General features: G+C 40.6%; 1 protein-coding gene across 2 annotated transcripts in view; it reads right to left on the reverse strand.

Moving 5' to 3' along the window:
- Positions 1-22,047, reverse strand: part of UVRAG (UV radiation resistance associated) — a 97,183-nt gene extending 75,136 nt beyond the window's left edge. For both annotated transcript variants that reach the window (XM_062567451.1, XM_062567450.1), the window contains exons 1-4: positions 21,844-22,047; positions 3,978-4,095; positions 2,547-2,581; positions 567-728 (exon numbers count right to left, since the gene is read on the reverse strand). In XM_062567451.1, the coding sequence (XP_062423435.1) occupies positions 567-728; positions 2,547-2,581; positions 3,978-4,095; positions 21,844-21,924 (396 nt within the window). In that variant the 5' untranslated portion in view covers positions 21,925-22,047. The remainder of the gene's footprint in view (positions 1-566; positions 729-2,546; positions 2,582-3,977; positions 4,096-21,843) is intronic.
- Positions 22,048-23,597: the final 1,550 nt, after the last annotated feature.

Genomic DNA, 23,597 nt, shown 5'->3' on the forward strand with positions numbered 1-23,597 from the left:
AATCTAAGACTGCCCACTGGAACTACAACCACCTGTAACTTAATTCAAAAGGCACAGTACTTTTTGGCATTTTTAGTATTTGTGATACAGATTTCTTTTGCATTCACTTTTACTATAAGCTCCACAATACAGTAAACTCTTCACTTATTTCAGAAGGCTATTGATAAGGTGAAAGAACAGAATTAAAATAAACTTCTGGCTCTACTACTGCAAGTCCACTTCTTGGACTGAAGAATTTTGATGGGGAGTCCTTACTATAAAGGAGGATTAGAACTATATAATATATGAATATCATGATTTATTTTCTTCCAGCTATATGCACAATCATACCACTACTTCCTTAAAGCACTGCAATTTAAAAATATTACTTCAGAGGATCAGTCAGTAATGCTGATTTTAAATATTCAGAGAGTCAAGAGTTGAAGATCTGTGCACAAATCTCTGCAATCAACCTTTAAAATACTGACTTAAGATGCGGTCACTTCCTCTTAGTATTCTGTATTTTTGTTCAGCCATATTTCTAGTTTCCTCTATCCAAGGGCTGAGAAAGCCTGTTTTCACATTACCTGCTGGCCCAAGTATTTTAATCCATCTAGATTAACTTTCCATTCTATCAAGAGTTGATAGTGCTCCTTCTTGCCACCCCAGATCCTCACAACAAAACATGAGACAGAGGTATCGAGACGATCGGGCATTATTCCGAAGTCCAAGCTCCTCCATGTTGGATTCTGTTGGTATTCAAAGGAGGATAAAGACAACTCAAACAAGACAAAAGGAATCTTAATCAGCAGTAGGTTACAGAAAGCAGTGATGTCTATGTCAAACAAAGAATGAAGAATTTAAGTACGATGAACATGAACCTTTTCAGGATTTACAGAGTTGAAGCCAACAGGCTCTGCAACTTCATTATTTCTCTTTCTAAAGACTCCTGGGTTGAACACTATCTGTTGTAAAGTAGTTCTGAAACGCAGTGAGTTCTGCTTCCTTCCTTTACAAGATGCTGAAGAATTACTTCTCTAATTTAGCCAAAGCAGGAATTTTTAAATTAAGATAGTGGAAATAACATTTGCTTGCATATTATACTTTAGCATCTGAAAACTAGCAGAAGTTTAATATTAGGGAAGGGATTGAGTTTTAAGTTTGCATAATTTATTTACAGATTTGTTTACATTCTTCTCTTCCTTGACACTGATGACAATCTTTAAATGCTGTCACTAAGAGCTCTTCTCCATTCTAAGAAATTAGATTTGCCTCAGCTTTATAGAAGTAGCACATATTAAGATAAATTACAAAAAAAGATTTTCCATTAGAATTCAGATTTGTAACATGCCAAACATCCCAAGAACTGTGGTTCACCTCTGAGAACATTACCACTAAAAATTTAGGGAAACTGTTGTAACTGGCCCAAGCTGCAACCAAACCAAGTCAATTTGAATTGACATTACTAGTAGCAAGAACCTGATACTCATTTTTGGATTTCCACAGGCTGCAAACTACAGGGCATCCAAATGTAGATATGGCAAAATGCCTAATCTCACCCTTCCCTTCTCTATATGGGAACAGAAAAGAGAATTCCCCTAAAATGAAAGTAAACAGTAGGAATACACAATCCCACGCAGCTGGACCACCTCGAAAGAACAGGCCTTTCATTCTATTGCTTAAGCAGCTTGGAACAGGCCAAGCATCCCTGAACTAGTATTAGGCAAATATTAGGCAATTTTAAGGTATTAGGCAATTCAGAATAATATGCCTTTAAAAAGAAGAAAGAGGGGAAAAGTTATCCATTAAGTCTTACAAAAGGAATTGTTCCCCATGTACTTAAATCTTCATAAGGAGAAAGCCATTTGGTAACTATCTGGACACAAAAACACCAGGACATTAAAATGGAGTTTGTACAAGACTGCAACATTTTTAAATACAGATTTTGTCATTCCATCTCATTTTCCCTTTGTTATATTCCCTTTCCAATATAAAGTTTTCTTCTGCAGTAAAAGGAACTCAAAATCTTAATCCATCTCAAAAAAATGCAAGTTTAGATAAGGTAATAGCCTTGCAGACGTTTTTTCCTCCATTCAAGAGGTTTTCAAAACCTGCTGGCACCCCCCCACAAACACATACTATAAATGGTGCAGGTCTACCTTGTGGGTGCAGATATTAAAAAGTCTATTTCGCAGGTTTTCAGATTCCCTCGCCCAATACCTACAACATCCTACTACCACAACAAAAGAATCTACTCCTTCTCAGCTGTTTTTTTCTGGTCTGCTCCTTTCAGCGATCTGAACTGGATAATTTAGAAACTTGAAGAAGTTCCAATGACTAGAGTTTCTTCAAACTATGCCTTCAAAGAACACGCATGTTTGCATATGCAGGCAAATATTCCTTAGCATTCAGCTACATAAGATGATGTTCAAAGAAATCAGCAGCATGTGCTGCATCACTGTTCAACTCTCTTTACTTGAAGTGCTGCACCCAGAGCCTCTGCTTCATGAAATCAGTGAAACGAACTGGAAATATTGTTTATAGAATTGTGTATTAAAATAACTTACCAGAGAATTCTTGATCACTTCACTCTTATAAAATTCTAAAGAAAAAATGAGTAGGAAACCTTTAGATTAGCATAAATATTGACACTAATCTTAATATTTGAAATACAGAAAGCTAAAATAAGTGATATTCAAGGAAGACTAACAGTAGTGGAATTACTCTGTCAGGAATAAGATTCATAAAAAAGACTTTAAAATGCTGTCACCTTTTTGATTAAAAATACTCATTGATACTTTAATAATTAGAAGTCATTATTTAAACTGAGCATTTCATCTTCTTACCCAAGATGATCCTCATGAATTACTATGAATTTGACTGCTGAGGAAAAAAATGTCCATTACTTTACAATATTTGATTGACATTTGCAAAGTGACTAGTTTGTCCATGACAGCTTCCTGGAAAAGTACAGTATGATGGACAGACTAATTGCACTACTTCCTTGAAAAGCAAGGGTGACCTGTTTCAGATACTTAGAAAGTGAACAACTGAATCACCTCCCAGAGTTGCCAAGAACCCTGTATTTAAATGGAAATAAGCAACAGCTGACTCATGGACCTTCACTTTTCCAGTCAAAATAAAACTTTGAAGTCTTTAGGTAGATAGGATTAGAGCCAAGAAATTAGATTTTGGAGAAAATCCCTCAGGGTGCTAAACTTCAGGAAAAAAGCTTTGACAGAGCTTTAAATGCATTCAGAAAAACAAAATAAGAATGCCAGGTAAAAGATAAAGAGGAAAAATATTCTGGCAGAGCACATACAATATTGAAACAGTACCATGACCTCTTTAATGCAGCTCAGCTTAATCTAACTCAAGAGATATAGGAATGGTAACTCCCCCTATTTGGGAAGTTATTTAATCCACATTCTTGTGTAGGTCTATTCAGCATGGGACAACATACAAGTAGGAACTGTTTGATGAGACAAGTTCTTCCAGAGCACAGAAGATCCCCTTGCACCAAACACTGCAGAAGTTGTAAATTCCAGGTTCAACTAACCCCCCCCAAGGCAGTCCACGTAGTTAGCTCAAGTTATACATTCCCACCCTTCAAAAACAAGTAACCTTAAACTAGCAAGTTTCAGTTACACTAGCTGAAAATAAAATTCAGAAGCAACAAAATTCATTCACAATGCTCTAATAGCTAGTAATTTCAAAAAGAACATAAAAATATATTTTTAATAACGTCTATCCACAATGAAGAGCTATAGATTGTAATAGAAAGCAAGGCAGAAGAGAGAAATGAAATATAACACTCAAACACAGTGTCCACGAATACTGAAAGAGTTCAGGAACTTTAGGAAACTGAACAGCTCTTTTCCACTGTTAGAACAGCTGATGCAAACAGTGGCAGAAGAATATCAAGGCAGTAAAGGACAGAATTAAATTTTTGAATTGTTATGATGCATCTGGGAAAAAAGTTAACAAGCCTGTTTTACCTTTGTATATCTTGGCACTATCACACAAGTGAAGAGTGAAGTAAGTATCCAAGAGGCGATAACCATTCTTATTGATGATATTACGTGCAGCAATATTCCGCAGATGACGAAGCCGGCGCTAGAAATAAGAAAAAACCTGAATAGTTTAAAGATCTTTTAGATTGAAATTAAACCTTTTCAGTTTGGGGGGTGGGGGGAGGGAGGTTGTTGGGTTTGGTTTTTTGTGTGTGTTTTTTTTTAATATATAGTAAAGTATTTTAACAATTTCTAAAGCACCAATTTTCTGTGGTTTTTAAATTTTTGGCAGAAAGCTAGTGTGAAAAATAGGCTTTCAAAGCTATAATAAACTGACCAGACAAGCAGCAACTGCCACCTATAAATTCAGATTAAGCAACACTGATATATGAGACAAGCTATTTTTATTCATTTGTTGTACATAACTTTTATTCCATACATATGTCTAAATCATCCCACTGAGCAGTTCCCGGTGATTATGTGATGCTTTTAGAATACAATCACAATAAGAACACCTAGAGCGTGCAGTATCATGTTTGAAAGACTAGGACACCTGAATTATTTTCAACAAGCGCTAGTGGATAAAGTTTCAAAATAAAACGTTACCAATTTAAACCTATAAGTAACTGGCTACACCAAGTTTCCTAAATTCACAGTAATCCTGGAAACTGCTGCTACATTAAACAAATTTTAAGACGCGTGCTCTTGGGTGCACATGCAAGGTATATCCAGAGGTACAGGAAAAATAAAGGGTAGAGTCAAAGTTTGAAACTTCTGCTGAAGTTCCTCTCTGCCCAAAATAGTAGGAAGTTTCCCTTAGTCTGTCAGCTGTCTTCAGTTTGAATAAATGAACCCTTTTGGGGGTTCTATTCAGTGAAATAGTACTTTATTTATAAAATTTTGGCCTTAGAGTGCTCTGTTATTTGAACATACTAGAATATGCTATTAAAATTGTTTCTTTAAGTGACTTCATTCAACTCCAACACTATGTTAGATTGCTGCAGTACCTGTAATCTTGAATGGAAGTTAGATCTCTCTCACTCTCCTTCCCTCAGAAACACTTTCTTATTGATAAAAAGAGGATTTAAAATGCTTTCAAAAATCAAAACACAACTCATCTGTTTGCAGTTCGTCCAAAGAAATGTTTTCAGGGAGAGCTGAAAGGCCCTCATTGCATTCAGAAGCATAATATGACACTTTGAAACTGTCATGAAATCCTAGTTTAACCTATTTTTTCACAGAAAGGAACGCTAACGCAAGAGGGATATTAAGTTTCTATTCATGTGACTGACTCCCATAACCACCTGCATATAAGTTTCCATCTCAATCCTACAAAGGATATTTATAAACTAGACTATATGACAACAGAGGCTGAGATGGGATGCTCAGACATATCATAAGGAAGCTACATACTAGTACAAACATGCAAGATATAAATTTTAAAAAGCTTAATTGCAGCATTATACAGTCTTAATTGGTTAGAAATGAATATTAAGAATGTCAACAAAAAGATCAAGCTTCAGTTGAAAAGTTACATGCACTTTATACACCATTTCAAGTCTAATTTAAAGCTGTGTACTCTTGCTGGCTTTTTAAGAGCAACTTTACTTGACCAAAATACTCGAGAAAAAGTTTTGAATATACACCCTATCAAAGTGATTCATTGGTTTTATGCAATCTCCCATTTAATTAACTTCACGAGCATTCATGCGAGTCAAACATCTATCAGCCTCAGCCTCTCTATCCCTTTTATTTTTAAACTACAACTTAAGAAGAACAGCCCACACAGCATGCAAGAGAGGGTCAACTTTCTCCAGATGCTATTAGGGTTATAAACCAACTGCGTGACTGGTTTAAATGGTACATTACAAAGAAGTAATCCTCAAGCAATGTCAAACAAGTTTCTCCTCTTCTAAGAAACCAAATGAGACTTAGAGAAAAATTCTAGAGTATTATCAGCTATGCTCACATATTAGAGACCAAAGCCAAGTCCTTATCTCCGCGGTTCGCAACTTCTTTGTACCTTTGAAAGTCTGGAATTTTTCTCCTAAGTCTACAGTCTCCCTCCTACAATTCGGTAGGAAGATGTTAAATTTATGGTTGTAAGATCATAATACTCCTCAAATCTCAACACACAGCATGTAACAAACACGTAACTTAGGTCTCCAATTTACCCGCCACGTTTCTCCTCTGCTCTTCTGCCCCACTACTTGTCCTTTCAGCCTAGCTGAGAGCTAGGGAACAAAGTTCCAATTACGCAGACAAATTCTTTGTCCTTAATATGAAGTCAAGAGGAGAGAGGGGCTTGGACCCCAAAAGGAAAGCGTCCACTTTGCCCACTACACTGTCCTTGACATTACATTTCATTATTCAGATTACCTCAGAGCTGTACAAAGGCACCATTCAGTGCTAATTAATCTTTCTCTCCAACCAAAGATAATTAGCTTTAGCCAGCAGATCATGACCTATGAAGTCAAATTCAAAAGACAATTCAAACAGGCTCTAAAATTCTTCATCGAGAGCTTCTGGCTGCTCTGGGACAAAGAATAAGCAATATTTCAAAGGGATTTTCAAACCTCTGTTAAGTACTACTTCCTATATGCTTTGTATCATTTTCACTTAATGAGGTAGAACGAGCAATACACTACGAAGCCAAAACACTGCTGTAGTTCAACTACCACTGGCACAGCCAAATCTCACCGTCCTGCCAACCCTCGCTGCTCACCCGCCCAGCTGCACTGCACCCCTCGCTTGCACCACCACGAGCATTCGTGCAGCTGCTCAGGGAGCCACACTAGGGAACCGATCTGCATGAAAACTAACCGTCTCTTTTTCGTGCTGGGTTAGTTTCCCCAGAGCAGTTCCTCAATGTGCTTCACAGCACGGCTGCCTAAACATCTGTGCTAATGAAAGCAGCAGTAGCACAGCAACAAGGAGCCAGAAACAGCCAGCACTGCTTAAATGAAACCAAACTGCCTGTTAAAAACATGTGCTAAGCGACAGCCTTGCATTTTTACAGGCAAATTGAAAAGCGGTTTGCAACGAGGAAACGGTACATCTCAAAGTTCAAGTCACCTATTGAACCTGACATTGAATAAAGTGAGAAGTGAGAGCTCTGTAAATAATAGCTACAAATAATCCTGAGCTCTTTCATTTCATCCTTCATCCAGGTGAAGGAGGAAAAATTAGTCACTTTAGTCAGAGACAAGTTTATCTGATTTCTTTTTTCTTTACATTACAACATCAACAAAACATCCATCACAAGCAGGGATCGCTCACAGATGATGTTCCCCAAAAAGAACAGCTGTTTGAAAGAGCCCAGTATTAAAAAAAAAAAAAAAATCAAAATACAGTGAGTGCTAAAAAAAAGTGATAAAAGCTTTGGCAGCCTCAGTCACATGATTTAGAACAGGCCAGCTATATCCACAAGCTGTGAGTTTAGGATCTGCAGTCTTAAAAAGATAAGCAAAATATGCAGATGAGTATAGCTAATTCTCACCCACTATCTCCTCCGACAGCTGGCAGTTTATCAGCAGCGTAGTAGTGAAGATCTCAGACACTACACAAGACAACTTCATAAGATGCCTTAATGCAAAAAAAGTTACATTGCAGCAGAGCATTGATTTAGGTGAACTCTGACACGCAAAAAATGATAGCATTAAGAAGTATTTAACTTTCCCAAGAGCTCTGAATATAGTACACCCAGCCTGAATGACGGTGCTTTGGGATCACAGATTAGCAGTAGAGCAGGCTGAACAGCTAATTCTACAGGCTGTGTAACACAAGTTATTTCGACTACCATGGCTGTCCTAGTCCACTGCACTTCCCAAGAACGCTAACTGAGCAACAAAATTGTAAGGTAGAGCTTAGACTACCAGTCTGAGTTGTAACCAAGTAGAGGTAACTACAGCATAGCAATACCGTATTAGCCTACACAAAGGAAATTTATGTTTCTTCCTACTTTTAAAGTGACTGCACACCAAGGGGGAAAACAAAAGAAAAAACATTCTTTTCTTAAAATAAATCTTGACCTGTACCTTATATTTACAAATATTTACAATCTGTCATTGAGGTAAAAATATTGCAAGCTATAAACAAGCCTCTGTTAAAGATATATACAGAGGCTGATTGTGAAAGTTGAAGGATACATCAAAAGACGTGATCCTACCATTAAGTTTTGCTACTCACTTCTATAGAGCTGCAGAACTGGCTTCCTCGGATTCAAAAAACTTGTGTCTAGACAGAACTGCTAAGACCTCCTATGCACAGTAATGATCGATTCCCTCAAAAGTCAGAGATCTTTTCATTAAAAAAAAAAAAAATCAGTTTTCATCATTCTGAAGAACTATTATCAGTTGTTTAACGTATCTAGTGTTCCCATTCAATAACTTTCTGGGAATCTTTCCAGATGTATCACAAACCATAAACAAGTCAGGCTGCTGCAGAATAAAGTATTTTGATCAAAAATTCTTGTTAATACTTTGCATTTTCATCAGATGATCCTAAAACTCTTCAGAGCCTACCAAGTGTTCTGAGGTTTGGAGTACCCAGTCCCTTCACAATTTAGTTCTCCAAACACTGAGATACCAATAGCTTTCATTACCTCTGCCTAAAATACCACTTTCTGCATCTAGTCACTTGTTCCCATCACTGCGCAACTTCTTGCATCACCATAAGCATTTGTGGAGTCTCATGACAAAGGTCAGAATTTATCCAAGTTAGAACAAGGAAATAAAAGTTAGTCTTAAACCAGCTTAAGTTTCCCTCATTCAGTTGCTGAACCGGGCTGCACAAACACTTCTGCCTACCAAAAAAAGCATGGAAGCACAGGCAGGAGTATCCCCTCTGAGGGGATAGATGTGGAAAACCAAAATGACCAAGCTATTCATTTTATGGTGCTGTGTTAATTGTAGCAATCTAGTTCCCTGAATGAAATCATTGTGGAGATTGGAGGGTGGGAGGGTAAGGAATAGCTTAGAAGATGGAAGGAGGTGAGGAAGTGAAGGAGGTCCTTTTTGTAGTATAAGCTCTGGACTGGTCTCATGATACGACAGAGAACGGTGACTACCTATAACCGCCTAAAGTATTCATGGAATTTCGTAATTATTTGTTCAAGGTCATATAATGTGCAGCAAAAACAACAATGGAAAGTTCCAACTCCTGTTCCACCTTAACCACTTTGTTCTTCTCTAAGAATCTAATGACCCAGAGGAAAAATGTATAAAATTTATATATCCAATTAAGTATATCCAAGTTGACTAAGAACACAGTTAAATATCATTTTTCTATCTGCACTACTGATCCACCACACTACTAGTTCAGACTCTAACCACGAATTCGGAAGCTCAGGCTATTAACAAAGGCAACAGCTAAGCCTGTTCTTTATCACATAGAGGTTGTCATTTTATTAAAATCTGAGATAGTCTACTGGCTGTCTTCTGGGAAGAGACTGCAGTCTTGCTTCTCTTTTTGCTCCACCTCTCCCTCCTGCGTCTTCTCTCCTACCTGTGTGGTTTACACTCTCTAGCACTGGCTCTTTCAGCAAGGCTATTCAATATATTTTGCCCATCTGGCAGAAACACTGGCACTTGGATGTGTTAAATCAACTTGCAAAGGTATTCAAGAAGCATCTAAGCTAAAGTAAGGCAAGTAGTGAGACCATGTTGCCAAGGGCAGGCAAGGGGAAGAAGCACCTTCTTTCAGTAGCAGAGAGCCACTAAATTGTCTTGAGCTACTTTCAGGTTAGAGTCCAGCTGAGCAAGTCTTTGCTATCCTTCTCTCTACAGAAGTTTTAGGCTTAAGGTCAGTAATGCTTCATCCTGTCAGAACTTGCAGCAGTTTTCTCCCAGTGTTTGACCACTGGAATCCCTGGCTGATGTTCTGAAAGCCTGCTAAATATTCATAGTAATTAAACCAACATCCCAGTTAGGACTGAAGCTCCCATTCTGTAAGAGAAAAAAAACAAACCTAAAGGTTAAAAGGCAAAGCTACAAAAATATTACAATAAAAGACTCACAGGCTGTACGTACTACTACAGCCTCAGTTAAACCTGTGTACCCCTCAAATGTTAGTTCCTTCTAGCAAATGCCATTCAAGATGCTCGCTACCATACAGCCCTGCATTGAAAGAATAGTTAGAGCTGTTGTGGGCCTAGCATATGAGCAAGTTTCAGAACTTCTGTTGGAACAGTCTCCTAATTTTTATACAACTTAGTGAAGTGGAATTCATCTTCCAGAATGGAGATTCGTTGCAATTGGCAGTGCAGAGGTTTTACTTTGCTAAAACCAGAGGTTGGATTGGAAGAAAGTTTCTCTCCTCCCAATACTTGGTGATGCTATCAAGTTATTCCTGGTAATGACCCATATAACCCCCACAAAATGCAAGACACAGAAGAGCTCAAGAGAGCATCTCCAATTCAAAGGGCCAATGCGTCGGTGGGAGGTAGGGGACACAACCTATACAAAAGTATGAAGTGTAAATGAAAAGCATGAAGTGTAAATATAAGGGCAAAACCAGGGTAACAAGGCTGGGAAGCCTTCCTATACAAGCAAAGTATAAATTTACAGAAGTGACTTGAAAGGCCCAGATTTGCCAAAAGCAACCCACTGCTTAGGGTTTTCAGAGTTGTCTGATCACTTGAAGATCAGTTCTCCTCCAAACAGACATTCTACCAGACTCGTAACATTGTCTATAATTCCAGTATTAATTCTCCTTACTTAACCATCAATATAGTTTAGTGTCCTACCTACAGGACAGAGTTTAACATAAGCATCATTGAGTAGTTTTCATCTTTAGCTACCATCTCAGATTTCAGACTATCTCCTTACTCCTGATTAAAAGTATTTACAAAATATTGAAAACAAAGTTAAGATCAACTCTGACCTATACAAGCTGGTACATATTTCACATTTTACACAGCTCTTATGTTTTGGACTGAAAGCTTCCTTGCTTGGTTTATGAGCCACTGTGCCTCTGGAAGAATTTGAGCAAAATCCTTCCATTTACTTTAGCACTAAGGCAGAGTGCAAGGATTAGTTAACATCACAAATATGTTATTAGAGCACCTGCAGTTGCTTCAAACTTCATGGAACTAAGCTTGCAAGAAGGTCAGCTACTTAGGTCTCTGAACTCTAGCCATAATTAAGTCACTGAAAATGTGTACCTTGCAGTTTAAGTTAGGAATTTTTTATTATTAACTATAGCATTTATAATTTTTAAGAAAGTCCATCAAATCATCAACTGTATTTAAATAAGATGAGCATATAACAGCATGACTCTACACTTCAATACTAAGAATTCCTGCTTCCTCAGATTTTCACTATACTACCTGCTTTCACACGTGTTCTACTCTGAGTACTGAGCAGCAATCAGGTGACTCAAGCTCTTGAAAACCAAGTGCTAGACAAAAGAAGCCACAGTCAATGCAATTTTAGATAAATTTTCAGCTGCCTTAGTTTCCAGGCTGATACACAGAGTGTCAAAAAGGGAACCTCAGAGAAGGCTTAGATCTAGTTTGCTGAAGTACACAAGGCCTTTAATAGCAAAGGAACATACAGGGGGGAGTTCAGACACTACTCAGATGTGTTCTAAATTGAAGCATCTGTTTACAGTACTTACAGAAAGACAAGGAAGTCTTACTGTAAGTACTGTACACCGATTTACATACTTGCTAGAAAGATTTATTTAGAAGTTTTGCAATGAAACATTAGTTTCCACAGTTCAGCCTCCGGTATATCTCAGATTGAAGAGAATCGCACATTGAAATGATCTCAGATCTACTTCAGAAGTAAAGAAGAAACATTTGACAGGCAGTTTTATAGGACATACCATAAAAAAAAATGTGGATTCTATTTTAATACCCTTTGAGCACGCACCTGAAGACAGTAAGGCCCTCAAACCTACTGACCCACCATTAGGTCAATGAGCAGCTTGCACACCTCTTTACACACTGTACTCCCTTTGTATCTAGGCTTCCTCACATCAGGTGATGGGATTCAAGAGTTGTTCAGTTACTTATTTCCATTTTGCATGCATTAGCTAAATTAACATTTAACTACTTTCTGGCAACAGTCTTTAAGAAGTGATGCCAGTAATGAATCATATTCAAGGCCAACAATAGTTACAAAAATTTACTGTAGGAATTTTACTGCTTTTTTTCCCCCCGTAAAAATGCAACATGCACACACACACACTTTCTTCTCTTACATTCCTAAAGATCTGATGTAAGGAATGAGACATACTGAATCTGTGCAGTGTGATTTAACCCAGACTAAATGACCATAAGTAAAACTACTTTCATCAACATGGGCCAACTGCTTGAGATTTCCATGAATGCCTAACTGTGGATGCTTGTTTACAGTTACATTTCAGTTACATCACTGATTAGAAATAGGATTCATCTCTTTAAGAGTGCTTCCTCAGTGCTTTTGGAAGTTTGATCAAATTCACTTTAGACCAAAAAAAAAAAAAAAAAAAAGTTTTCATTTGAACATATTAAGACTTGATAAAGGTTTCCAATCCACCCGTATTTGACGCATTTACTCTCATTTCAGTACTGCAGTGAGACTTTCAACAAGGAAAAGACAGTCAGCATACTGAAGAAGTTGTCCAAAGAAAGTCTTCCATAATTCATATAGAGAGAAAAAAAAAGAGAAAGAATAAGGAACATCTCTGTATTTGACACTGCCCATTTAGAAGCAGCTAGAGAATATTTATACTTGGAATGTGAAAGAGCCCTTTATCAGCTCAAACTGGAGTTGAAGAAACAGTGTGCGAAGTCAGCGCTATGTTTTGTCTGACAAATCTATGGCACAACATACTCCTCTAACATTAATGAAAACAGAAATACTAGTTTAAAAACAAGCAAAACAGCTAGGTATGTAATGGTTACATATTACTCTGTAATGGTTACATATTACTCAAACAGTAGCTTGGTCTGTCCTCCCTTGCACCCTCTTACTCCACTAAAATCTTTCCTCATTAAATACATCATTTTATGCTGCAGAGCAGCTCAGAATTGAAGCTCTCCCTTCAGAGTAATGATCTAAATAGCTAGAAACTGTTCATCAGGAGCAAGAAAACTTTTCTTAATAAATCATAGTCACAAGTAGCAAAACTAGAACACTGCCTTAGAGCTGAAGACCAATGAGATAACGAAGATCAAAATTGATACTTAAGGTAAGCCCACAGTGTTTACACTTTTCTTTTCACTACCATAATCTGCTTCCTCATCCTTTCAAACTTAATTTGTGCTTATTGCTGCAGAAAGATTGAAAATCTGTAACAGAAATGTGGTAGGGACAGGTGCAGAAGACACAGGCATTCAATCTTAGGATATAAACACAAGAAAGCTGGTTAGGTATGACAAAACAAGGCTCAAAGAATATGATTCACTTAAATGTAATGCGAGTAGGAAGGATTCAAAAGCAAAAAACATAAGACTATGCAGAGACTTAGGCAAATCAAGTTCCTTCTGTCTACTCATCAACAGCTGGGTTTAGTTATGGTCATTGTAACATTCAAAGAGTGACAAGAGCAAGCGAGCTGGCCAACACAACAGAATTCTGAAGAATAAAACCTGTCAGCACACCCTAAAAAATTGTTCTAAACAGATTAAGAAAAAACCTACAGGCAACGACCATTAGCCAGACAAAGCCCATCTTGCAAGGTATTCTTATAAAACGTTATAAATAAGAAACTAAATATATGGTATTTCTACCTTTAATGGAAACTTTAAGAAGCCAGAAATACTGCCTCTGTCTACTAAAGAAAATTTTTCTCTTAATTTGTCTAAATAAAGATTTACTCCCCTGCATATGAACAAACAAAAGCACAACCATTTCTCTGATACAAGAGCGGAAGCATGCCGTGGGTTAGAAGAGAGAACATGGGTGCAAATCCCACCTCATTAATAACACATTTAAAAGTTTTAAACCTCTTAATGTCACCTCGGACAACAGAACATTAGCTATACATATTAGCAGTAAAAATGACCTGGGCACACTAAGTAATGGAAAACAAGATGGTCAGAAGGAAAAAGTAAACAGAGCTTTATGGAATCAAGCATCAACAAAATTAAAGCAAAGGTACTTTGGACCTTAAAGAGTCGCTTCATTTGAAATACACACCACGTTACACATACAGCAAGCATATGCTGATTAATAACCTGAAACATATGAAAGTTAATCATTCCCTTGGACAACAAATCAACGGCAGATTTGCAAGCTTCTCTTCATAGACAACATGAGTCTTTAGCTACCAAGTATCAAGACATTACCACCACCCAACTGAGAATATTGCCTGAACTCTTGATATACCCCTTGACAAAAGCATCAAAAAAAAAAATGAATTGCTACAATTTTCTAACAAAACAGCCTCTACATAATACCTCTACAGATGATTGAGTTTGCAAAATATGCTTGCATTTCTTAGATAAAAAGGAAAATGCACTGCAGAGGAGAAAAACCCAGCCTCAGATAAGAGCAGACATTCTGGGCTACCATTAGAGTTTTACAGTAACTTTAACAACTGCATCTCCTCCTAACTGTGATTCATCTATATCAAATGCTGGATACTGATACAGCTGCAGAAACTGCTGTTACGTGATCACGACATGGACAATGAGTTTTCTTTCTTGCTGTTTTACCTAAGCAGTGTTTCCCTCACAGCTCAGTATTTAAAAGACTATGCATGTCAAAGAGAAGTGAAAGCATTATTCAAGTATGACACTTTCTGCTATTCAGATTTCCCCTAACATATTTAGTAGGAAAGAGGAAGTAAAATATTTAAGAGTCAGTCTGTTTTCACATTATTCCACTTCTGTCACTTAGGTTGTGTCAAGCAGCAAAACATTTACCTATTTGGTATTGGATTGATTTCATCACTTGAAAGTAACAATCCAATATGTGACTCAATTTAGTCGAGGAATCCAAAAGTACTTTTATTTGTAGAAGGCAGAAGAAAAGCTTCTTTTCCTTTAAAGTTTATTCACTCATAATTTCCATTCCTCTGCATCCTGGGTTCAAACAGCAAATTTCTGAGGAGTGTTTAATAACTGCAGGTTTAATATAATCTCAAAAGCTCAAAAGACTCTTGAATTCTTAGCATGCACAAGCTTTCGATGTAGCTCAACTAAAAGATTTCTTGTACAGGAAATTTTACAGAACAATCACTCTAATACCATAGTCATTGATAAGACATTCATATCTTCATCATCATTCAAATTCTCTAAAGGAAAGACCACAGAAGAAAATTATAGGACCAGAAAGGACCTTTGCAGTTTCTGAATGCAATGCCTTTCTATTATAGGCAATCCAAGTTTGCAGATGGTAAGTATTACAATGTGGTTTCATGCTCAAAGTAGATTTTGGGGACTTTCTTCTCACCACTTCAGGATCTGTTCCACAATTTCCTTTATCTGACAGAAGTTTTTCAATTCCTAAATAATATTTTCATCTTCAGTACTACAAATTCAAGAACCCTACCCTGTCAAACAGGCTTAGGATAGGGTTAACCAACTGCTTTCAAGTCATGGTGAAAAGGGTGCAAACATATCCTGGGAGCATGCTAGTTTTGCATGTGGGCATTTCTAGCAGCCAGGTTTTTCATGAAACCAGCCTGTATCTGGCCTGAGAAGCCTGCACCGGTAGCGAGTAGGAACAAATCTGATGCTGTGCACTTTGCTGCAGTTTCGAGAGTAAGGAAGTCTCAGATGGCTCGTTACGGAGCCAGTTGAGGCCCCTTGTGCTTATTGCAAGCCTGCCTCCCATTCTATGGTGGCTAAAACACTCAGAGTTAAGCTACTGTGGAAGCCACAGGAACCAGATTTGTAAAGCATTGCTTTTGGGCTAATGAATTCCAAACTCCAGGTGGTTCTGCACAGTAGCCTCTTATAAAATCCAGTCTGAAAGCAAATGGAGAACAGAGAATATTTTGGGGAAAATGTTTGCTCTGTTCTTACACGCTGCCTTAAACACCTGCTTCCGACCTTTGTGGCTGAGAACTCATCACTGCTCCTCACTGCAGAGGCTTGTACCAACTGACAAAATGCCTGCAAAATGAGCTGAAAGATACTGGGTAATGATACACACTACACACCTCCCCTTCTTAACAGCGAGTCCATATTCACCAGGGCTTATCTTCTACCTCCCCCTCCCCTTCTATGCAGTACACACAATTAGTGTTTAGCTAATACATCCTACAAACCCACGACATCACTACAGAGAACATGCTGACATCTGGCTGACAGCACTGAGATGAAAATAAAACCTCTGATAGAAAAGAGCTAGCTCTGCATGCAGCTCCCATAGTATCCCCTCGTATTTAAAATATCTAGGTTTCCCACCCAACACACACCTGCCATTACTCAGGCCAGAGTACAGAACAGAACAGAGAACAGAAAGTTGCATACACCAGGATATCAATAATACAGCTCTAGAAGCCAAACTGTTTCCTGGATGAAGAGTACGTATTCTTAGTGATAGAAGTGTCCTGCAGTCTCATTTTAGGACTAAGCCTTTTGCACAGTCTAAACATCATATATCATCTTGCCCTATAACTTGGGAGTAAGTATTGAACTTCATGAGTAGCATCATGAGGTTCAATGAGGGCAAGTGCAGGGTCCTGCACCTAGGGAAAAATAACCCTAGGCATCAGTGCAAGCTGGGGGCTGCCCTTGTGAAGGGCAGCTCTGCAGAGAAGGACCTGGGAGTGCTGGTGGATGACAAGTTGACTACAAGCCACCAATGTGCCCTTGTGGCCAGGAAGGCCAATGATCTCCTGGGGTGCATTAGGCAGAGTGTTGCCAGCAGGTGGAGGGAGGTGATCCTGCCCCTCTCCTCAGCCCTGGGGAGGCCTCATCTTGAGTACTGCGTCCAGTTCTGGGCTCCCCACTACAACAGAGACATGGAGCTACTGGAGAGAGTCCAGCATAGGACTACAGAGGTGATCAGAGGGCTGGAGCACCTGCCCTATAAGAAACGGCTACAAGAGCGGGGCCTCTTTGGCCTGGAGAAGAGGAGACGGGGGATCTTCTCAGTGTCTATAAATACCCAAAGGGAGGGTGTCAAGAGGATGGGGCCAGACTCTTGTCCTGTCACTGGGCACCAGTGAAAAGAGGCAAAGGGCAAAAACTGAACCACAGGAAGTTCTGCCTGAAGGTGAGGGAGAACTTCTTCCCTGTGAGAGTGACGGACCACTCGACCAGGTTGCCCAGGGAAGTTGTGGAGTCTCCTTCTCTGTAGATAATTCAAAGCCCGCCTGGATGCAACCCTGTCTAACATGCTCTAGGTGACCCTGCTGAGCAGGGAGGTTGGACTAGATGGTCTCCAGAGGTCCCTTCCAACCTTACCGATTCTGTGCAATTCTGTAAGTCATAGATAGCTTTCTTCTGAAAACTCTTTGCTGCTGATCATTGATCAGGCCAGTAGGAACATGAAACACAGGAACATGAGCAGACTTAACTTTTTAGCTTATAACTAGCACATACAGATGGCAGAGATTAAAATGGCTGCTGAGCTTTCCTCCTACTGTTGGTACACAGTTAAATCATGAGCTATTAAAATACCACTTTACAACCATCCAACTAAGTCTCAGAAGCACTAAGCTGTTATACACATGACTTAGCATTCAGTTACTATACTGGAATTCATATTGGGTTCTGCTTGCTTTTCTTCTGTGATCTATGACATTACAGTAGCAGGGGACATTCCTATCATTTTCTAAAATAGTTCCAGCCCTTACTTCTGAGGGAACCTTTCCCAATCCACCTTCTCACCCCTCCCCCCACAAAAAAGAAGCAAGTTCCAACATTATCTGTAGCTTATTTATGTCCTTGTTAACAACCTAGACAAGAGATATGGTCCAGAGCCTGGACCTGACTGGATATCCCAAACCACAAGCCATTGCCCAAAAGCAGACAGCTGTTTTTCTCAGTTCCTCTCAGTAACAGTGTATATACACCATATCAGTGATAACTGCTGCCACCACCATCACTGGTCACCAGCATTTGAAGATGGACAAGTAGTAACTCGGACGTTCAGGCTGCATTTGCTGTGTAAACAACTTGTCCCCTCTTTTTCAAGAAAAGAGTTATCCAGACAAAAAGCATCCCGCAGGCCAGATCCTGCCCACCAGTCAACTGTCAATCCATGCTGATCCAAACTGCCCTTTATTGGAAGTTGTTAAAAAAGTAAGAAGGAAAAAAAATGTACAACTCCCTAATCACTCACTACAAACTGCACATCAGCACAGCTGCTCATACACAATAGTATATGCAGTTCAAGTCCAAGCTTGTAGGTCTTCAAATACTATCTCAGTTCATTAAAAGCTTCACCTCTCTCTAATGTTGAAATTGATAGTAAAAGCATATCAATTTCAGCATGAGAAAGAATAAGTTTACATACTTGAAGCACTGGTGCCGGAATCCATAAAAAGGGGATTCCTTATCTTTAGATAACTACATATTACACCTATTTTGAACAGCAGTTAGCACAGTAACATTCAACAGATCATTTGACTGCAGTGTGACTGGCCCTCAATGCATTTTTTGTTCAAATCTTTCCAGTTAGAATGTAAGAGCCAGAAAGATTCCCCACCACCACCCTTTATTTCAGTTGCTTATAATGACAGGACTGAAAAGTTTGTTTTGAACTTTTACATATCAATAAGATAAGTTATCATGACACACTTGGCTTTCATTGCGTACAGCAACTAACAAGAGATAATACTAGAGAATCTGCTTTTAAGATGCAGCTGTTTCAAGAGACATTTTCAGCTCTATTAGACCCACTCTTGTAGCAAAAGAAAATGACATTCTGCCACAATTACTTAGGGATATAAATCAGGATTAACTAGATTCATTTCTTTATAAATATATCCTTAACTCCTCTCCTTAAAGTATAAGATGCAGCTGCAAAAGGCATTAAGCCTGGTCACCCTGCCAACAACGAACAAGTTAGGGGATAGGTTAGTCATAAAGACCAATATAAGTGTGGTCATACCAGCAAAAGATTTAGGAAGAGATGCAGTAGACACAAACTGAAACATGGAAAATTCTACCTGAATATAATAAAACACTTTCACCTTGAGAGCTGTTGAACATTGGACCTGGAATAGGTTGCCCAAAGAAGCTGTGGCATTTCCATCCTTGGAGATGCTCAAAATTCAACTGGACACAGTCCTAGGCAATCTGCTGTAGCCGATCCTGCTTGAGCATGGAGCAGATGATCTCCAGAAGTCCCCTCCAACCACAACTATTTTAGGATTCTCACATGGCTTTTCACTGTTGCAACTATGTCAGTAACAGGCACTTTGTTTGCTATTCATTGAATTTCACTGGCACAATTAAATTTAGACTAAGCTTAAGTTATACTTTTAGGACTTCAGTCACTAAAAGCACTCACCTTAAATTCACATTTGAGAATTTGTTCTTTTAAGAAATTTATAACCATGACTCAGATCACTACTTTCATCTTTATAGTCAAAAAAAAATGCAGCACTGGGTGTTCTAAAGGAAATTGCCTACTAAAACAAATCATTGAGCTGAGTTTTGTGCTATCAGGTAGAAAACAATTACCTTGCATGATGTAGCACCACACACAGATCAACTAGATTCTTGCATTATACAAGTAGTATATAAACCAGACTGACTTTTCCATTTTATTTCTCATTTCCATAAGAAAGAGTATAAAAAATTGAGAAAGGTAAGATCTAGGAGTAGACTCCTAAGCTTTAATGCTTTTACTGATACTCTCTGCAGTTTTTGAGGAAAGTAAAACATCTACAGGATGACAGCCCCTTGAAGGTGAGATTTTCACAATTCAGTAGAAGACTTAAAGCTCAGGCAATAGAGCAAAATGTGATGATTTGTAATCAACATATTGGACTGTAGTTTCAGAGCTTAACTGCAAACACTGACATAGCAGATACTTCAGCATATAGTCCTTACACTTGTAGAGCGCACAGCAAAACAAATCTAGACTATCATGGGCTTACCCTTGCTACAGTTAACATTTCTGCAGCAAACATACAAGCACCCTACATAACTAAATATTTACTTGACTAGAATATCCTGTAACCAATGATTCAGTTTCTGCTCCTATAAACTCCTATAAAAGTTTCTGCTCCTGTAAAAAGTGTCATGTTTTTTGGTCCCCCTTTCACAAATAAAATATAATGACTAACAACAACTGTTATTTGCAGCATTCACTTATGTCTTGCACAAGCTTTGAACAGACTGAAAATCAAATTGCTCAGTAGGGAAAAGGCCATACTTCATCGCCTGAACAATCCACACATCTCTGTAAAGTTTATCCAATCTACTACTTACGTTTATGTTCATTAACATAAATTGTCTCACATTTTAGAATGAACACTTACTCTGAAATTCAGGTCAATACTTCCACTGTTCTCATGGCCAGGAGCCATCTCCATTCCCCCTTCTGCCCCTAAGTAATTGTCTGGTAAGACTAACTTATCCAAGGACCAGTTATCTCTTTGCTCCAAGTTTACACCTATTTTCCATGTCAGTTCTTCATTCTTATACCTGGACGTGAGTAGAAGTAATTCAGAGCACTTGTCTACTTCGTAACAACACCAATTGCACCGAGGCAATGAACCAAGACTTCAGGTGCAGGCTCATATCTTATGGTATATCAGAAGAAAAGCATGTCTTTGCTAAGTAACTATTCCCCACCACTGTTTAACTTGACTAGAACATTACAGTAAAAAGGCACCGCATTCAAGAGGGGAAAGGGCACAGACCAAGTCTGATACAGATTGCTAAACTCCATATGCAGAGCCTAGACTACCTCACTTAACCTTGTTCCTAATACTCTCCAAAATTAAAACATTCATGTAAGCGGAACAGTTGCCCAGTAAACCAGAAGCTAAATATCAGTAAACAGGAAAAACAGAGTTATCCAAAGGAAGGATGTGATAGGGAGGGAACATTTTGCTACCTTTTAGAATACGCCGCAGGTTTTATCCTAATTCATCTCTCCCCACCCCAACAGCAGATACAGCAGAGAAGTGGGGCCCCCAGCTGCTCCAGCCTCCTCAGAGTTACCTAAGCTTAAAGTCAACTTATCCCTAAGAGGGAGAAATGTCGCATCTCCCAGACTGAATTTACACACAGTAACTCTATGGCATGGCAACAGCTTCTCTGGGAAAGGAAAGCCATCCTCAAGGAAAATTACCCCCAACTCTCTCTGACAGGGAGAGGGGACAAGCCTGCTGCCCACGTAAGGGGGTCCTCACCCTCCCCTCTTCCCCACCAGCCCAAGAGAATGGTGCTCAACCCCCACTGCATCAGGGACCTTCCCTGCGTGGCCTCAAGGACTGTTCCTTCACCTCGACCATCTCCATACCTCATTGAGCCCCCTCTCTCACCCCTCATCCCAGCAAGGACCTCCACACACACCTCCACAAACAGCCCCACATCTCAGCAAGACCCTCCTCGTCCCCTCGTGTGGCCCCTCCAACAAGACTCCCCCCTTGCCCATCCCCACACACCACCCCCACACTTTAGCAAGACCCCCCCAGCCCCCTCATGTGACCCCCACATCCCACAGAGACCCCCTGCCCGGCCCCTCACGGGGCCCCACATCCCACAGAGAGCCCCCCCGGCCCCTCACGGGGCCCCACACCCCACAGAGAGCCCCTCCCAAACCCTCACGGGGCCCCACACTCCGGAGAAACCCCCCGTCCCCCCACACGGCCACACAGAGACCCCCACACCCGGGCTCTCACACGGCCCCACACCCCACCGAGACCCCCTCTCCAATCCCCCCCTCACCCCCGCGGTGGCCTGAGCCGCGGCCACAGGCCGGGGCCGCCTCGGGGCCGCCCGTACCTGCTGCGAGGGCAGCTCCACATGCAAGGCCCGGGTGGCGGAGCCCGGAGGCAAAGCGGCGGGGCCGGCGGCCGAGCTCATCCTCGCGGCGGGGCACCGGCCGGGCAGCGGCTGCGCATGAGCACCCCGTCCCGCCGCCGCTGCCGCCGGGCACCCAGGGGTTAATGGCGGCAGCAGCACCGACGCGAGGCCGCTCGCTACGGAGCCATATTACCGCAGTGCTGGGGGGGCGGGGGCGGGCGCGCACGGGCCGCGGAGGCGCCGCGCGCCCGCTCATTGGCTCGCTCCCGGCCAAGGCGGGGCTGCAGGCCGCGTCGCTGAGTCGCTATTGGCAGCGCGGGACGCCCATCACTTTCCCTCTCCGCGGCCTCTGTCAAACCGTTGGAACGGGGCCCGGCGCCGATTGGTGCGCCGACTTCCGGAAGGTGGGGCGGCGCCCGAAGCAGCGGCCGATGATTGGATGGCGGCTGCCGTGATTGACGCGGCTTGCCCTCCCGTCACGTGGGGGAGCTGTTTTTATCACGTGACGGGACGAAAATACTGTGCTGGCGGGTGCGGGCGGGGAAAGGGGGCGGGGAAGGGGGGGGCGCTGTCGCCATGGCAACCGAGGCGCGGCCTGGCGCGGCCTGCGGGACCTCGGCGCTGTGGTGACCCCCGCGCCTCGGGGGTCCAGCGCCGTGTCGGCGGCAGGCAGCAGCAGCATCCCCCTCCCCACGACACGGAATGGCCCCTGAAAAAGGCCGTCGTCGCTGCGTTCACCCCGCGCTAGCCTGCCCCGTGCCTGGGCCGCACCACGCAGCTCTGCGCGGAAGCCTTTCTGCTTTGGGTTTACCGCGTTGAACAAAAAAGCAGAGTAATAACGAAAAAAAAATGAGTGAAAAGCCAGCTTCTTTGCAGTTTGGTGGTCACCCTGTCTCCAGTTAGGGGCACGAAGTTATTGGGAGTGAAAGTTATTTCGAATTAACGGCCTTTTTTTTTCTTCATGTTTTTTTCCTGGGAACTGGTGCAGCCTTTTTTTTTTTTTTTTTTTTTTAATTCTCGGGAAAAAAGGGAATCTTTTTAGTATTTTCAATAGGAAAGTGCCCACTACTGCCAAGCGGTCTCACTTCTGAGCCACTTCTGTTGCCTAGAACAAGAGGCTTAAAAGTAAGAATTTTGCATCTGTGGTAGATCTGTTTGGTTCCCCTCCTGGTTTCTGATTCATTTGAATGCACGTGGTTCTTGATTTTGAACTTCTCACCTTCGTGCTGGAGACAGGAAACTTGCTTTCTAGAGTGAAACTTGGGATTCTTTGCCCAGTCTTTATTCCAGAAATTGATGAGTTAAAAATGCACTTAGAATCCCCCAAATGATCATAAAATCAAGGGATTTGGTAATGCTTTATGGCTTCAAAGCCATTTAGGTGTGCTTCCTCCGGTGAGCAATACTAATTCTAGCTTAAAATTATATTTAACATCACTAAGGAGGGAATTATTCTGAGACAAGTCACTAAAAGCAACTCAGCGAAACAATGTGAATATACCACTGCTTGTTTGCCCAAAACATCAAAGAATTAAAGGAAAAAAAAATCAATCGTGGGATGAAGTGTCATCTACCATAGTTGTTTTCAGTTTGATTAATATAGAAGTGAACAGAAAATTGGATTCACAACAGAAAGCTAATGCCCCTCTGTGTCAGCGTAAATGCTATGGCACTGTAATGGGTTCACTACACAAACAATGAAACATGATCAATGTTGCACAAAGAAAATTAAT

This window comes from Rhea pennata, chromosome 1, assembly GCF_028389875.1.
Source record: "Rhea pennata isolate bPtePen1 chromosome 1, bPtePen1.pri, whole genome shotgun sequence".
NCBI classification, from domain to species: domain Eukaryota; kingdom Metazoa; phylum Chordata; class Aves; order Rheiformes; family Rheidae; genus Rhea; species Rhea pennata.